This window comes from Schistocerca nitens, chromosome 4 (genome assembly GCF_023898315.1).
Source record: "Schistocerca nitens isolate TAMUIC-IGC-003100 chromosome 4, iqSchNite1.1, whole genome shotgun sequence".
Lineage (NCBI taxonomy): Eukaryota > Metazoa > Arthropoda > Insecta > Orthoptera > Acrididae > Schistocerca > Schistocerca nitens.
This window is the reverse complement of record NC_064617.1, coordinates 755,270,978-755,285,475: the sequence shown is the minus strand read 5'-3', so window position 1 is coordinate 755,285,475 and position 14,498 is coordinate 755,270,978. Positions and strand designations below refer to the sequence as shown.

The following is a 14,498-nucleotide window of genomic DNA, read 5'->3' as shown; positions in this document are numbered from 1 at the left end:
CGTCCACTGAACCTACACAATATACTCATCCATCCCTACACAACCCATATTCCCAACCCCTTACCTCATGGGCTATAACCCTGTAATAGACCTAGATGCAATACCTGTCCCATACATCCTCCCACCACCACCTACTCCAGTCAGGTCACAAACATCACATATCCCATCAAAGGCAGGGCTACCTGTGAAACCAGTCATGTTATCTACAAGATAAGCTGCAACCACTGTGCTGTTTTCTTTGTGGGCATGACAACCAACAAGCTGTCTGTCCACTGAGTGGTCACTGACAAACTGTGCTCAAGAAACAAGTGGATCACCCTGTTGCTGAGCATGCTGCCCAACATGGCATCCTTCATCTCAATGACTACGTCACAGCCTGTGCCACATATCCTATGTTCCTGTGACCCTCCTGGCCTCAATCTTCGTTAGTTATTGTCCTTACCCATCAGGCCCTTCCCTGTTCCCATTCCAGCACTATACAGCTGTCATTCCACCATATAACCCAGTCTTTTTACTTCTCTCCTTTTCCACTACCCCCGTCCCCCCCTCCTCACCTTTCCCCTGCCAACCGTCTAACCTCCTAGCTACACATAGCTGTCCTAGCCTCTCTCCACCTCATCCCTGTGCACTCACCAGCAGCACTTCACTGTCCCACCAGCCCTACCCTACTATCCCTCCACCTCCCCACCCCAGCCTCCTCCTTACCCCCACCCAGTCACCACTCTCATCATGCATTGGTGCTGTTGCTTTCAGTGTGGCTTTGGTTGTCAATGAAAACAGTCATGCATGTGCAAGTTGTGTTTGCTTGTGTGTGTGTGTGTGTGTGTGTGTGTGTGTGTGTGCCCGTTGTCTATTTCCAATGAAGGCCTTATTGGCCGAAAGCTTATTTGTGACAGTCTTTTTGTTGTGCCTATCTGTGAGTCAGCACCTCCACTATATGGTGAGTAACAACTTTCCTTTTCATAATATTGTTACATTCCCCCCTGGATTTTCCATCGTTTGAAGAAGAGAATAGAAGCATTTGAAATATGGTGATATAAAAGAATGCTAAGATTAGATAGGTTACTAATGAGGTGGTAATGAATCACATTGAGGAAAAAGAAATTTATGGCACAAATTGACTAAAAGAATGGCTATGTTTATAGCACATATCCTGAAGCATGTTCAAATGGATCTAAGTTGCCGCAGTTAAGTAGGGCTGAAGGGGCTTACACAGTATAGACTAGCATGGAGAGCCTGAAGACCACAACCACAACAACAACAACATTAGGAAAATATCCAGTTTAAGTGATACATCAAATTAAAAAGCTCTCCAAAGCAGTATGTGCAGTATCTTGTGGTAAAGTGTCAGGCAATGTGATGTCTTTGACTGAAATTGTTGCCAATTCACACTGTGCTGTTTTCCAACTCACAATATGCAGCAATTATTCACAAGAAAATAAATCTTCCAAGGACTCGGACACAATATACTCACAAAAATAAACTTGGGAATAATGCACTTTATCCTGCAAAACTCGTCAAGCAAATAAGGTAATTCTTAGCAACTCAAGGTGACAGCATATGTTTCGAGTCTATATTTTTTATAATCATTCCTGAAAAATATGGTACATGGAGACACTTGTGTTACAATATTCTATTGCGCTCTAGAGACACATTTAAAAGCTTAGCGTGCATTTCCTAAAGTGAATAGAATTGTCAATGTCAGAAACAAAAAAAGGATGTTTAACGTGATTAAAATACTAACACTAAAAGTCTGTTAATGACACATCAAAGTATAAAGATGGTAAGGAAAGTTGTAGCAGAGTGTAAATAATTTAGAAGTAAAGCAGAAGCAGTGACCCATAAAAAAAAAACTTTTGGACAAATCCATTAATTGGTTAGAGTACACACACACACACACACACACACACACACACACACACACACACACACACACCTGTGCCTAGTGTGTGTGTGTGGGGGGGGGGGGGGGGCACGTGCACCCACACACTCTGGCTTCTTAAAGGATTTGTCCAAATGCTAGCAAAACTTACTTTCTTTTTTGTGCACGTGTCAATGACAAAATTTCTACTATTCAGTAAGTAGTCTCCTTTACCATACATCATTTGCATCAGAGCATGATAGATAAACAGAAACAGGGATTTGAGAGTGTAGGTTCAGCCACTATTTTGATTCCCTTTCTGTGTAAGCTGTGTGAAAACCACGTATAGGTTGGTAAAAACACCCTTCTATGAACTGAATCATCTGGAATTCCATAACAGCTGTACTCCACAGAAATCATGCCCCCAAATGTCTGCTACGTGAAGCTAACCGGCATTTCAAGGTGCAGACCTCAGACTCACTATTACATGTTAAAAAAACATCACTTGGTATCAACAGTTTCAAAAAGTTAACCGTCATTATTTAAATCCATGTGAAACATATTTGGAAAGAGTTGCAATAATTTAAATCTGTAATACATGACTGAAAAGTATGATTTGGGGTAGTTCCACTGCAGAGTCTTTAATTACGATCCACACACCACAGGATTCATAATTTAATTAATTAATTAATTAATTTTTTTTAATGTCCCAAACTTGAATCATCCAGACAAATAACACACCTTCAGCTGCCAATAACACACCAGCAAATAGGGATATAAACGAAAAGCAGTGTAAAAATCAATAAGCAGTACTTGTAGGATACCGAAATGTGACACATGCCATGGATAAACCTACAACTCAGTCCTCACTCAAAACATGCAACAGCCAATCAAAGTATAGAACAATTCCATAACTACCATCAACAAATGAAACAAATTTGAGGTAGTGATTACGTGTATCATACCTTTCCCAGAAGAGATACTATCCAAGTTTACAAACAGTATTTTTTTCTAAATTGACTTGGAAGATGCAATAACTGAACTTGCTACATTTCTGCACCAACTCCTGATGATAAACACCATCTTTATGATGTTGCAAATACTTACAGTTAACATTTGGTGTAGTTAGTGCCCCAGAAACTTTGCTGCAATAGTTGAAACAACTGACATAAACCATGACTTTTTTATAATTATTTAGATGATGACACAGCCATAGTGATTATTAAGGAACAGCATTTAGAAAGCTTGCAGCATCTCTCACAAATCTTGTGCCTACAACTGGTGATCTGGCATACAAAAATTCTAGTTGTTTTAAGAAAGAAGCAGAATATTTTGACCATATTCGCAGCAATAAAGACAGTCACCTCTCCCACTCCTGCCCTCCCCAACAAATTAATACACAAAGTTCATACTGTAAGCAGCTGCAATAAATCAGATAAGCAACACTGTGGTCATCAACAAGCAAATAAACATATGACAATATTTTTTTAAAAAGCGGATGAGCTGTTAGACTTAGCATTCTATTTCACAATATATTGGCTGGAAAACAATTAATATAGCAGCAGATGATTCCCAGAACAACATGGGAGTGGTTTTGCAATACAAAATCAGGGTCAAAAGCTGAGGTTGGCAGGGAATAGCCCCCTGCCTTTGTTTGAAAGGCCCTCATTTACATCAGCTCAGCAAAACAACATGCAAGTATGAAAAGAGGTTTAGAAAGAAAACACAGTCTGTTGTAGGTTTGAGCACGGTTTGGCTGTGGATCCACATGGAAATAAAATTTTAACAAAAAGAGGTCATGGTCGAAACTATGCTACAAAGAAGTTCCATACCTCCCCCATAACATATTTTAAACTAGTCACAAATCCTTTAATGTGACAGTTAACTGCAAACTTCTGCATAAAACAGCCCAATGCCCACAACATTAGCCTCTAAACCTAAGCTGAAAATATTACACGACATCCACTTCAGTTGACAAGCAAGTAGATGCTTCCTCGTGTCTATTCATAAGGCAATACTTAGGATTCAACGTTTGGGACTTGTGTTCCTTAACCAGAATGACTAGCTAGAAGTCATTACGCAACTTCCCAATTAATGCATATATAGTTGCACAAAGTATTAGGTAGAATGCAACATGTGTGCTACATTAGCACAAGCTGAGTTACACAGCTGTAAGCACTTGCATGTATTTATTCTTCTCATTTAGCAAAAGGCTCTCATGTAGGGATCATAGAGCTATTGAAAGATGCAAACCATAAGCTACAAAACATGGATGCAATATGAGTTATCAGGTGGAATGACTATTCTATACCAAGTTGGATCAGAAGATGTCATGGACAACCACAGTGATATTTTCATTTTAAATGGTCATATGCAGCTGCTACAATATGTTTCATGTGCTAATTTTTTGAGAAATGCGTTCCAAAGTACTGTTAAGAAAAATACTTTCCACTTCCTGATCCATGTCACTTAATCCTGAGTTAGAGATTAGGGTAGCAAACTTGGTCACTGATGAAACAATGCATTTGTTACAAGAGACAAAGCAATAAATGCTTTGATACTGCCTGACATATTATATGTAAAATTAAGATCTATAAGGGTTTTGACATTCCCCAACACATACTATAGTTCAATTCTTTTATCTTGGCGGCTCGCGCATGCCCGCCCAGACGCAGGAGATTGCTGCGTTGCCAGTTGCACACGACGCATGCGCCAAGAGAAGCAGCGCCATAGTACAGCATAGTTCGCAAGCTTACGTTTAGGGGGGAGCGTGCAGTTCATGAAGTAAAGCCACCACGGCCGCATTAACCCGTTCGCTGCTACAAAGACGTGCTCCCTGCATTCCGCGTTGTGCGCGATTTTGTCACTGCACTGCTCGCCTGTGCAGACACATGGTGTTCCGACTGCTTTGACACTCTTATCATTCAATTCCACAAAAACTATTTGGCCCAAAAATTAGATTTTTACACATCTTCTTGACTGATACCTTCCCCCCATAAATGACTTAATTTTGTTTCGATGTCAAACGCAGTTATTATGCAGCATTAAATATAGTAAACCATTGCACGAAATTTGGAAGAGTTTGCAGAGGTAAAAGTCCATAGAGTATACTTTGCGTATGGTCGATTTTAGTTGGCACAATGTTGAGAATGAATTGTGGACAAGATACCTAAATTTCATATAAAATTTACTGTATAATAATATCTCATTTAATTTAAGTACCACATAGGTGTCGTATGTAATATTAAGAAATATTCCGTCTTTCGTGACTGTAACAAAAGTTTTATTTACACTGGGCACGTTTGGCTTTAAAATAAAGCACTTCAATCAATCAAAAGGAAGTAGACAAAATACATTAAACAAAACTGTGGACTTACAAAAACATTAGGTCTTGAATATACCGTCTATCAGTGAAGTGCTCTAAGCTATGACAAATATAATTTTTGTGTGTGGTACACACAAACATCATTTATTTGCTAAAACACTGATCAGCGAACACGAACATTGAATATTGTGTTACCGCAGCACAAAACTACGAAAGGTGACTTGGCAATGAAGGAGACAAAATACTGTCCACTGAAGATGCTTCAAAAGAGAGAAACGTGTCTAGTCTAAATAAGTCGCTTATTACAGTTGCAGAAGAGGAATATATTTCAGTACCATTGGTAAAACTGTGACTGTGGAACAAAAACAAGAAAGAGAACATGAGTACCATTGTGTATGTGCCATACCTTTCATTGATTGAAATGCTTTAAAATAAAGCCAAACGCGTTTGGTGTAAATAAAACTTTTATTACAGTCGTGAAAGACTGAATATTTTTCAATATTACATACGACACCTATGTGGTACTTAAATTAAATGAGATATTGTTATACAGTAAATTTTATATGAAATTTAGGTACCTTGTCCACATTTCATTCTCAACATTGTGGCGCTATGGACTTCTACCTCTGCAAACTCTTCAAAATTTCGTGCAATGGTTTACTACATTTAATGCTGCATAATAACTGTGTTGTACATCGAAACAAAATTAAGTCATTTATGGGGGGAAGGTATCAGTCAAAACGACATGTAAAAATCAAATTTTTGGGCCAAATAGTTTTTGTGAAATCGAATGATAAGTGTGTCAAAGCAGTGGGAACACCATGTGTCTGCACAGGCGAGCATTTCAGTGATGACAAAATCGCACACAGCACGAAATGCGGGGAGCACGTGTCTGGAGCAGCGAAAGGGTTAATGAAGAGACAAAGCACTAGAAATTTCAAAAAACTACATTCAAACGAATATAATTCGTGAAGTAAGGCACTTCGATATTGTTTTTAAACAATGAAAATATTAAAGCACCGCACATGGTTTGAACTCACAACCTTTCGCATAGAAGCCCAACACCTTCACCATTACGCTAACGCAACTCGTCTCTCTACAGAACGCCATGAGTAGTGTAGCACGACACGCAAAATACTGACAAACACTGTTGGTATGACTATGAATTACTCACGCTTCATCGAAGTACAATAGGAAATAAACAATTACCGCTGTTCTTTATTGCAAAAAGCCGTTTGTGAGATTGATACAAACACCTTTCCTTGCTATCGCCTGAATTAGGAGTCTTATTGCTTGTTTGGTTTAATTAATTAATAGAATATGAAGCAATTGGTATAAAGAATGCTTTTTCCAAACTTTCTATAAAAGAAAGTCTGCTATCAAGACATTGCTTTTGTTCTATTACTTTATTTATGACTGAACGTTTCTAAAACTGAAGACACTCATCCATGCTCTGCACTGCAGTCGAGATCTGGCAACGTCATTCTCTGTTCATTGGCTGACTGTGTTTTGTGACGTCAGATGCGCAGAACGAACCTAAACTCGGCCGCCAACATAAATGACGCGCACTTTAGTCATCATCACAACAGACCTCCATCCTGAGATGAAATCTCATGAGTTGTTGTATAATACTGTACTTACCAACTTTTAGGAATGTCTTCAGTTCAAGAGGCTTAATCAATGGTTGGCAATTTGTTTTTCTATAAATTTCATTCTCATCACTTTTATGCCGATATGGTTCATATGAACCATCCCTATTCTGTATAAAGCTTCGTGTTATTTCCAGTGGCATCTGTTGAAAAAAAAAGTTTTAATGAAGCAATAAACATTCCACCAAGAAAAGTAATAAAGCATACAAATAAAGAAATAAGGGCAAGTACTGAATTCCTCTTACTACTTATAACAACATGAATAGGGTAGATTGCTTCTCACAACATAGACGAGACACTGAGCAGTGAACAGCCACATTTACAAATAAGCTGTATATTAGTCATTGGACAGAGCTCTTTGTGGCTGCTAGGTGGGGCATCAAGGGGTTGTGCTGGGGAGGGTGAGGGTTGGGAAGAAGAAACGAGTGAAGAGAAAGGGACAAGCAGGTGCACTAGGAGGATAGAAGGAATGTGTGAGGCTGTTGGTGGACCAGGGAAGCAGAGAGATGCAATTACAGGGACTGATAAAGGTTGAGGCCACGGGAATTACAAGAACAAAAGGTATGCTGCAGGGAAAGTTCCCACACGGAAATTCATAAAAGCTAGTGTTGGTGGGAAGAATCCAGATGTCACAGGCTGTGAAGCAATCACTGAAGTCAAGTACACAGTGTTGAGTGGCATGCTCAGCAACTCGGTGGTCTATCTGTCTCTTGGCCACAGTTTGGTGGTGGCTGTCTATACAGACACACCGCTTAGTAGTGGTCATGCCCATGTAGAATGCAGCACAGCAGTTGCAGCTAAGAGCTCCCACAGGCAGTACTACAGCTCTCTGACCCCTACCCACCTAATCTCTTTCCCCTGCCTTCTGTACCTATCCCAGTCAAGATCGTCACTCACCCCAGTGCAATGGCGCTTGCTTGCTTGCTTGCTCGATCTCTCTCTCTCTCTCTCTCTATCTATCTCTCTCTGTGTGTGTGTGTGTGTGTGTGTGTGTGTGTGTTTTTTTTTTTTCTCCATCCAACGGAGGATTTCTTCCAGCAGCTACTCCAACTGTCTACTTTTAGATGTGCCTTCCCACTGCTCAACACCTCCTCTATATGGATGGTAGCAATCGACCCTAATTCATGTTGTTATTCCATCCTAGATCCTACATTGTTTGATTTCATCCCTTACTACTTAGAAATACAAATACATCACCTGGAATTATATGTCTTATTTGTCCTATAGAAGCAATAGCAAAAAGTGAACTACACCAATATAAGTGTATATTTCATTCCAGTTTGTTTTTCTGCAGGGCAGAGTGGATACCAAACAGTTGATGACTGATCTTCTGAGAATCTAACTGAGCTACATGATTTGATGATTAAATGGTTAAAGTTATTAGATATGTGAAAGGAAAAAGAGTGCAGAAAAGTTCATCAATACTGCAATGAAAAAAATGCAAGAGACAGTGAGGGGGGCTAAAGAAAAGAGGAGTGAGGGTGGGGTGTAAGAAGCAGAGTGACGCAATTCTACTGGACTATGCACAAAGCTTGACTAGTTCTTAGTTGGTGTTACTCTGATCATATACGTCACTTTCCACACTCTTGATATCATCACAGACTACAAATATTCAGAAATCCTCATTCTGATTAAATCTGCCCTTTTGTATATTACACTATGTTAATGTTAGTCTTAAATCATCTGCATTTAAGCTATTTGTTATATGACTATGATTATGCTTTGTTTGTTATATGACTATGATTATGCTTTGTAGAGGCATGATCAGAAAATAATTCAATTTACTTCAATGAGCAGTGATGATACAACCCGCCAGCTACCAATACAACTAGAACATTACTAATTCCCTTACCATTTGGATGTATCCTGCAGATAATAGTTCCTCAATGATTTCTTTCATCTTCTGTGGCTTTCTTCCAAGACTGCTCAACCACCTTTACATTTTTTCCAAGACTGCCCAGCCATCATTACAGTAACTGATCAACAGTCCAGATCCAGTTGGACAACTAATTCCTATTAAGCTAGTCCATAAGATTTGATTACCGGCCAGATGTAAATGACTTGGTTGTTGGAAGACCAAGACACAATAAAAAGTCAAGTTCGCCCAGTTCTTCAAACTGAATTATTAACATTAAACTAACAAAAAAACCAAAATGAGCACGATCAATTGCAAGAAACATATTTTTCTTGACTATGGCTAATTTCAACACTCAACTTTTCCAAGTAACATAATTCAGTTTGTTCTTTCAATGTAACATTCACAAATGGAATAAGAGGGAATGAGAACCACACTGTTACATATTTTACACTCTGCTAAGTACTGAAAGATGTCTTGCAGTGTGTAAATGTGGATGCAGACGTAGATACGCTAACAAAAACTTGTTTTTTCCTTGGCAGATACTTTGAATCTTACAAAAAAAGAAAAGGAAGTTCCAAACTTCTGGTATGGTAATACCCGGGAGAATGTACCTGTGTTCAGGATAAAAGCTTTTCTGTAGGTTGCTGGAAGATACTGCAAATGGTATTTGGGCATTGACAGTGTAAACAGGCTGAAATGATAAACTTAACATCGTGTAGGTGTATGTAGAGGTGATGTTCTGGCCAGCTGTCCACCAGCCTCTGGAGTAGAAGTAATGCTGCTTGCAGGCATTAAGTGAAATTGATACAGTTAATTTCTGATGCTATCAACTGTGAAACCAATATGCTTGAATGATGAGTTGAGCTCGTATCACTCCATAATTCATGATGGTCCCAGGATACCCTCACTCATATACATGACATAAGGAGGGGTGCTATAACCTTCCCCTCAAATGGCATTACCCTGTCAAAAAAAAAAGACTGAAATCAACTGCATTTGGTTTGCTTAATCACCACAAATGGCAGTCTTCTGCAATAGTCACAATGCATATATTGGACTACCAATCTCAGTATGCAGTGTACTGCACTGAACCTAGCCATCCCCAATGAAAACAGGGACAGCACTTCCTTCAGGCCACATTAGGTATGGGAAAGGCTGTTGTGTACTTTCTGTCTTTACTGCCCTTAGTGAGTCAGTATTCACAGTGAACCTAGTAAGTTCCATAAAGTCAACCCTGTTAATTAACCAAGCACCACGATGGACAAACCATGGTTTCTTTTTCTCCTCTCGACAAATGCACAAAGATAACTTGCATGCTCTCAGAGCAAATAAAATTACGTGTTCACATTCTTAATCTACAGATTCGCAACTAGGTTGATGTTATGTTTTTTCCTGTGATATTTCAAACTTTCTTCCTCTGATATGTTAAGCACTGTCTCACACAGAACCAAACAACAAAACTAGCACCCAACACTCCTGATGAAGGTAGCCCTACAGACAGTGAGAGTATAGTTTGAGAAGTGATTAGATCATCTCAACTGCACCAGAAATCTTAAGATCGCATTAATTTTACCGAAAGCTTGAAAGTTCTAATTGTTGTTGATTTTATTGTTTCCGTATTATGTAAAAGATCTCATTACAAAACCTTCTCTATGAGATGCTTCATACATAATATACTGTTAAATGATTGGCTATGGGCATGGGCCTTTACAGAAATTTATCCAACAGGGACCTTTAAGGTAAGATAAGGGAAATTTGGGCTCATATGGAGGCATCTAGACACTCATTTTTCTCTCACTCCATTTGCAGGCGGAACAAGACAGGAATTGACTAGTAGTAGTACAATATATGCTCCACTATGCACCATACATGAGTTGCAGAGTGTATATGTAGATGTAGGTGTAGGTGTAGGTGTATATGTACAACAAGAGTCCTAACTTAACATCTTTTTATAAAACTGATTTGATGAATCTGAAGATTTATCCTGTCCCAAGAACTAAATTTGACATAGGTACACTAAATTTACTGTATCTTACATGACTACTGCTTATCCAATACATATTTTTTCAGGGTAACTAAACTTGTATCTAACACAACTGACAGATTAGATTAGACTAGATTAGATTAGATTAATACTTGTTCCATAGATCATGAATACGTCACTTCGTAATGATGTGGAACGTGTCAGTTTTACTTTGATATCTAAAAGGTAAATGGGAAACAAGCTGAGAACACAAAAAAGTGGGCAAAAATTTGCCATCAGATATGTTACAAGAAAGAAATGTTGAGTGGATTAAATTCAAAGAAAGCATTGCTGGAACTGTGGAAGTATGTGGTAAGCCTAGAAGTAAAATAAATGTAAACAAAACCCCTTAATGGAACCACAAAGTAGAATTTGCTGTGAAAGAGAAAAATGAAGACAGGAACATGGAGACAAAGAAATGCAAAAGGATTGTAGAAGAAATGAATCCAGTGTACATGAATTACAGCAGAAATACAAGATCAGAAGTTAAAAAGTAGAAGGAATTGTGGTCAAAGGAAAACAGAGAGTTTGGATTGATTTCACAGATAAACTAGAACAGGACAGCTAAGTTAATTCTAAACTATTTTACAAAACTATAAGAAATATGAGAAGACACAATGAATACATAACAGCAATAGAACAACCAGACAGCAACATAGTCAGGGGAGAAACAGAAATAAGGAAGACCATGAAGGCCTAATTTGAAAAGCTATACAGCAATTCAGGAGAAGACCTCAATCTCAATGAAGTAACCACACAGGTTAGTTTTAGTTGTAATGGTGGGCCTGATCAAGAGGATCCACCAACATAGAACGAAGTGGAAACAGCCCTTTATATTATACACTCAGAAAAATTAACAGAATTTGATGAAGTCAGTGCAGACATGATCAAATCAGATAGTACATTAGGAATACAGTGGTTTGATAGAATAATAGATGCAATATGGAAGAACAGGAAATTACAGATGATAAGAAAGGGAATAATAGTACTTCTTTTTAAAAAAAAATCCAGATAAGTGCGAGTTGGACACACACCAAGAGTTCCATACAAACTTAATTACATATATAGATAGCTCATCTGTCCCAGAAATCAAGAACTGTAGAATTTTTGGCTGTTATCAATATCAATATTGGCACCAAACTGGAAATTCCAAGAATTTCGAGAATGTTTAAGTTTTAAGTTAAATTTTTTTGTATAATTTCACATTTGCTGTCGTAATTTTTCAGTTAATTTATTAATTTTGGTGTTATATTAACATGATGTGCTAACTGGGAATCTCAGATGCCTTGACTCTGTCTGCTCTCACCCCTGTTGCAATTACTGGTAAGATTTTATGAAAGTCTCCCGAGAAGAAAATGGGTACAGCCAGCCTTAGGGCTACAGATGTTTCGTGTAAGTCAAATTTTTCTGTGGAAAGCTTCAACAAATATTTTATGAGACACTGAAACCTCATCTCAGACATTGTAAGTGCTATATGTGTCCTAGGCATAGCTGTCAGCATAATAGTTTGGCGGCCTTATGCCAAACACTGCTAGGTGGCAGAGACATTGTCTTCACAGCGACAGGGGAGTTCATTCCATCATAGTTCAGCTAATTAAGACTAAATATTAATGAATTATAAACAAAACCTACTCTGTGAATCACTATCCATTACTGAAAAGCAGATCACAATCCATACAATAGGTCCCGAGATTTTTTTTACAGATTATGAACGCAATATAAGTTTGTAATGGCAAAAACATATTTTTATATGTGATATAATTACAATTTAACGTTTTCTGGATTTTTTCCTTTACTTGTACTGTGAAACAATGCTTCTCACTAAATTTGGTGATTCTAAGTCAACTGAAAGTACCCTGTAGGTTTTGGTGGGTGAGTTTGTGAGTATTAAAATATGTGACATAAATGGCTACTTCTTTTAATTGCACTGACTTAGAAGCCTAAATGTTTTACACTGCCAAGAGACCACAGACCTTTTATGTAAGATCAATTTCAACTTGATAGTTCTACATTTTTCAGATAGAAAAGGGTCTTAACAGTTGGACAGACAGACAGATGGACAGACAGACGGACAACGAAGTGGTCCTGTAAGGGTTTCATTTTTAATGATTAGTGTGGAAACCTAAAAAGATAGCAAAAAGAAATGGAGAAATTATACAGGAATCATCTTATTATGTTACGTCCTGAAAATATTTGAGAAACTACCAAAAATAATAGACCCATTGCTACAGGAAGAGCAGCATGGATCCAGAGAACACAGTGCAACTGCAGATCTCATGCACAACATGCTGTTGGAAAAACACTGGGAAAAAGGCAGAGATTTAACAGTTGTGTATTCAGATCTTGAAAAGACATCTAATACTGTTCCATGGAAGACCATATAGGAAAGCCTAACAAAGAAAAATGTACCCAAAAACCTCATTCAGAAAGCTAAAATGATTTACGATGACTGCACAGTTGTGTACAGTTAGAAAATGATCATTTTGATTAGTTCCAAACAATTAGAGGAATTCAACAAAGCAGAGCTCCTTCTCCTTAACTTTTTATCACTGCCATGTATGAAGTTATGAAAGGAACTAAGCAGAGTGACAGTAAGGATACCAATGTATTTGCATTTGGAGATGATGCTGTAATTTGGGATAATACATAGGAGACTTCCAGGAGAGTGTGGCCACAGGAATGACCATCTAAAAGCACATGGATTAATGATAAATAAATCATAGATGGTTGCAGTGTCAGTGAACGACCAGAACAAGAAAGGAAAATAAGGGTGTAAATACACAGCAGGAAGCATTAGACCAGTACAAATATCTTGGGTGCATCATTGCAAATGATAACAGAATACAGCATGAGATCAATAACCGAACTAAAATATCAGTTCAGTTCTGCCATCAAGTTGGGAATCCACTACAGAATGAACATGCTGCCTTATGATCAAAACAGACTCTCCTTCAGTCGTACCTTATCCTCATAACATCTGGACTGGAAACCTGCACAACATCCAAACAGGATGACAACAAACTGCAAACTACAGAAATGTAGGTTAGAGTGGGAATACAAACCTAAGTGAAGAAGGTGGAATGCACACTTCCTTCAAAGAAAATGTGACAAGGGCCCGTTTGAGATGGCTGTGTACAGAAGCGATTGGTAGAAAGCCAGTAAGAAGAGAAAGGAACAGACAGCTGGAGCAAATAAAGGAGGATATAGGAATAAGAGGAGTCAGCTGGGATACAGTACTGAGAGAAGAACAGTACTGATAATTTAGTTAGATGACTTGCTACAGCTGACTGAAACTTCAAGAACCGCGCTCTAGCCATCAGCTGTCTGAACTATTCTTTATCCTTTACTGAGTTCAGTCATAATGATCATCATCACAGGAAGAGAAGGAAGTGCATCAGATGGATAGGCAAATCATCTTTCCTTTAGATGAATGGAAAGTCGTCAAAGTTACTGTATGTTTGCATAAACATACATAATACACCACGACTCTAAATAGCATAAAATAGGCTTTACAATCACTCACAACCTTCCTACCTGTGCAATTCAGAAAATCTGGTGTTAGTAATAAGGGTCCTGATGGCACAGCTCCCCATCCCTGCACCTATCAGCCTTGTCCAGTCTGCACCATGTCACTGCACGCTCTCAGATGCAGCACATCACCTTCCCCTACCCTCACCTTGCTGTCCCCTCCCCACCCCTGGCCCATTCCTCCTCCTTACCCCCACCACCCACCCCAAATTGCTGTTCATGTCAAATCCAGGGCCGAAGACAGTGGCCATGAA

General features: G+C 38.6%; 1 protein-coding gene across 6 annotated transcripts in view; it reads right to left on the bottom strand.

Annotated features, from left to right (window-relative positions):
- The window catches only part of LOC126253044 (uncharacterized protein C2orf42 homolog), a 258,388-nt gene that overhangs the window by 29,399 nt on the left and 214,491 nt on the right, over positions 1–14,498 (bottom strand). For all 6 annotated transcript variants that reach the window (XM_049954119.1, XM_049954115.1, XM_049954114.1 and 3 more), the window contains one exon: positions 6,828–6,978. In XM_049954119.1, coding sequence (XP_049810076.1) covers positions 6,828–6,978 — 151 coding nt within the window. The remainder of the gene's footprint in view (positions 1–6,827; positions 6,979–14,498) is intronic.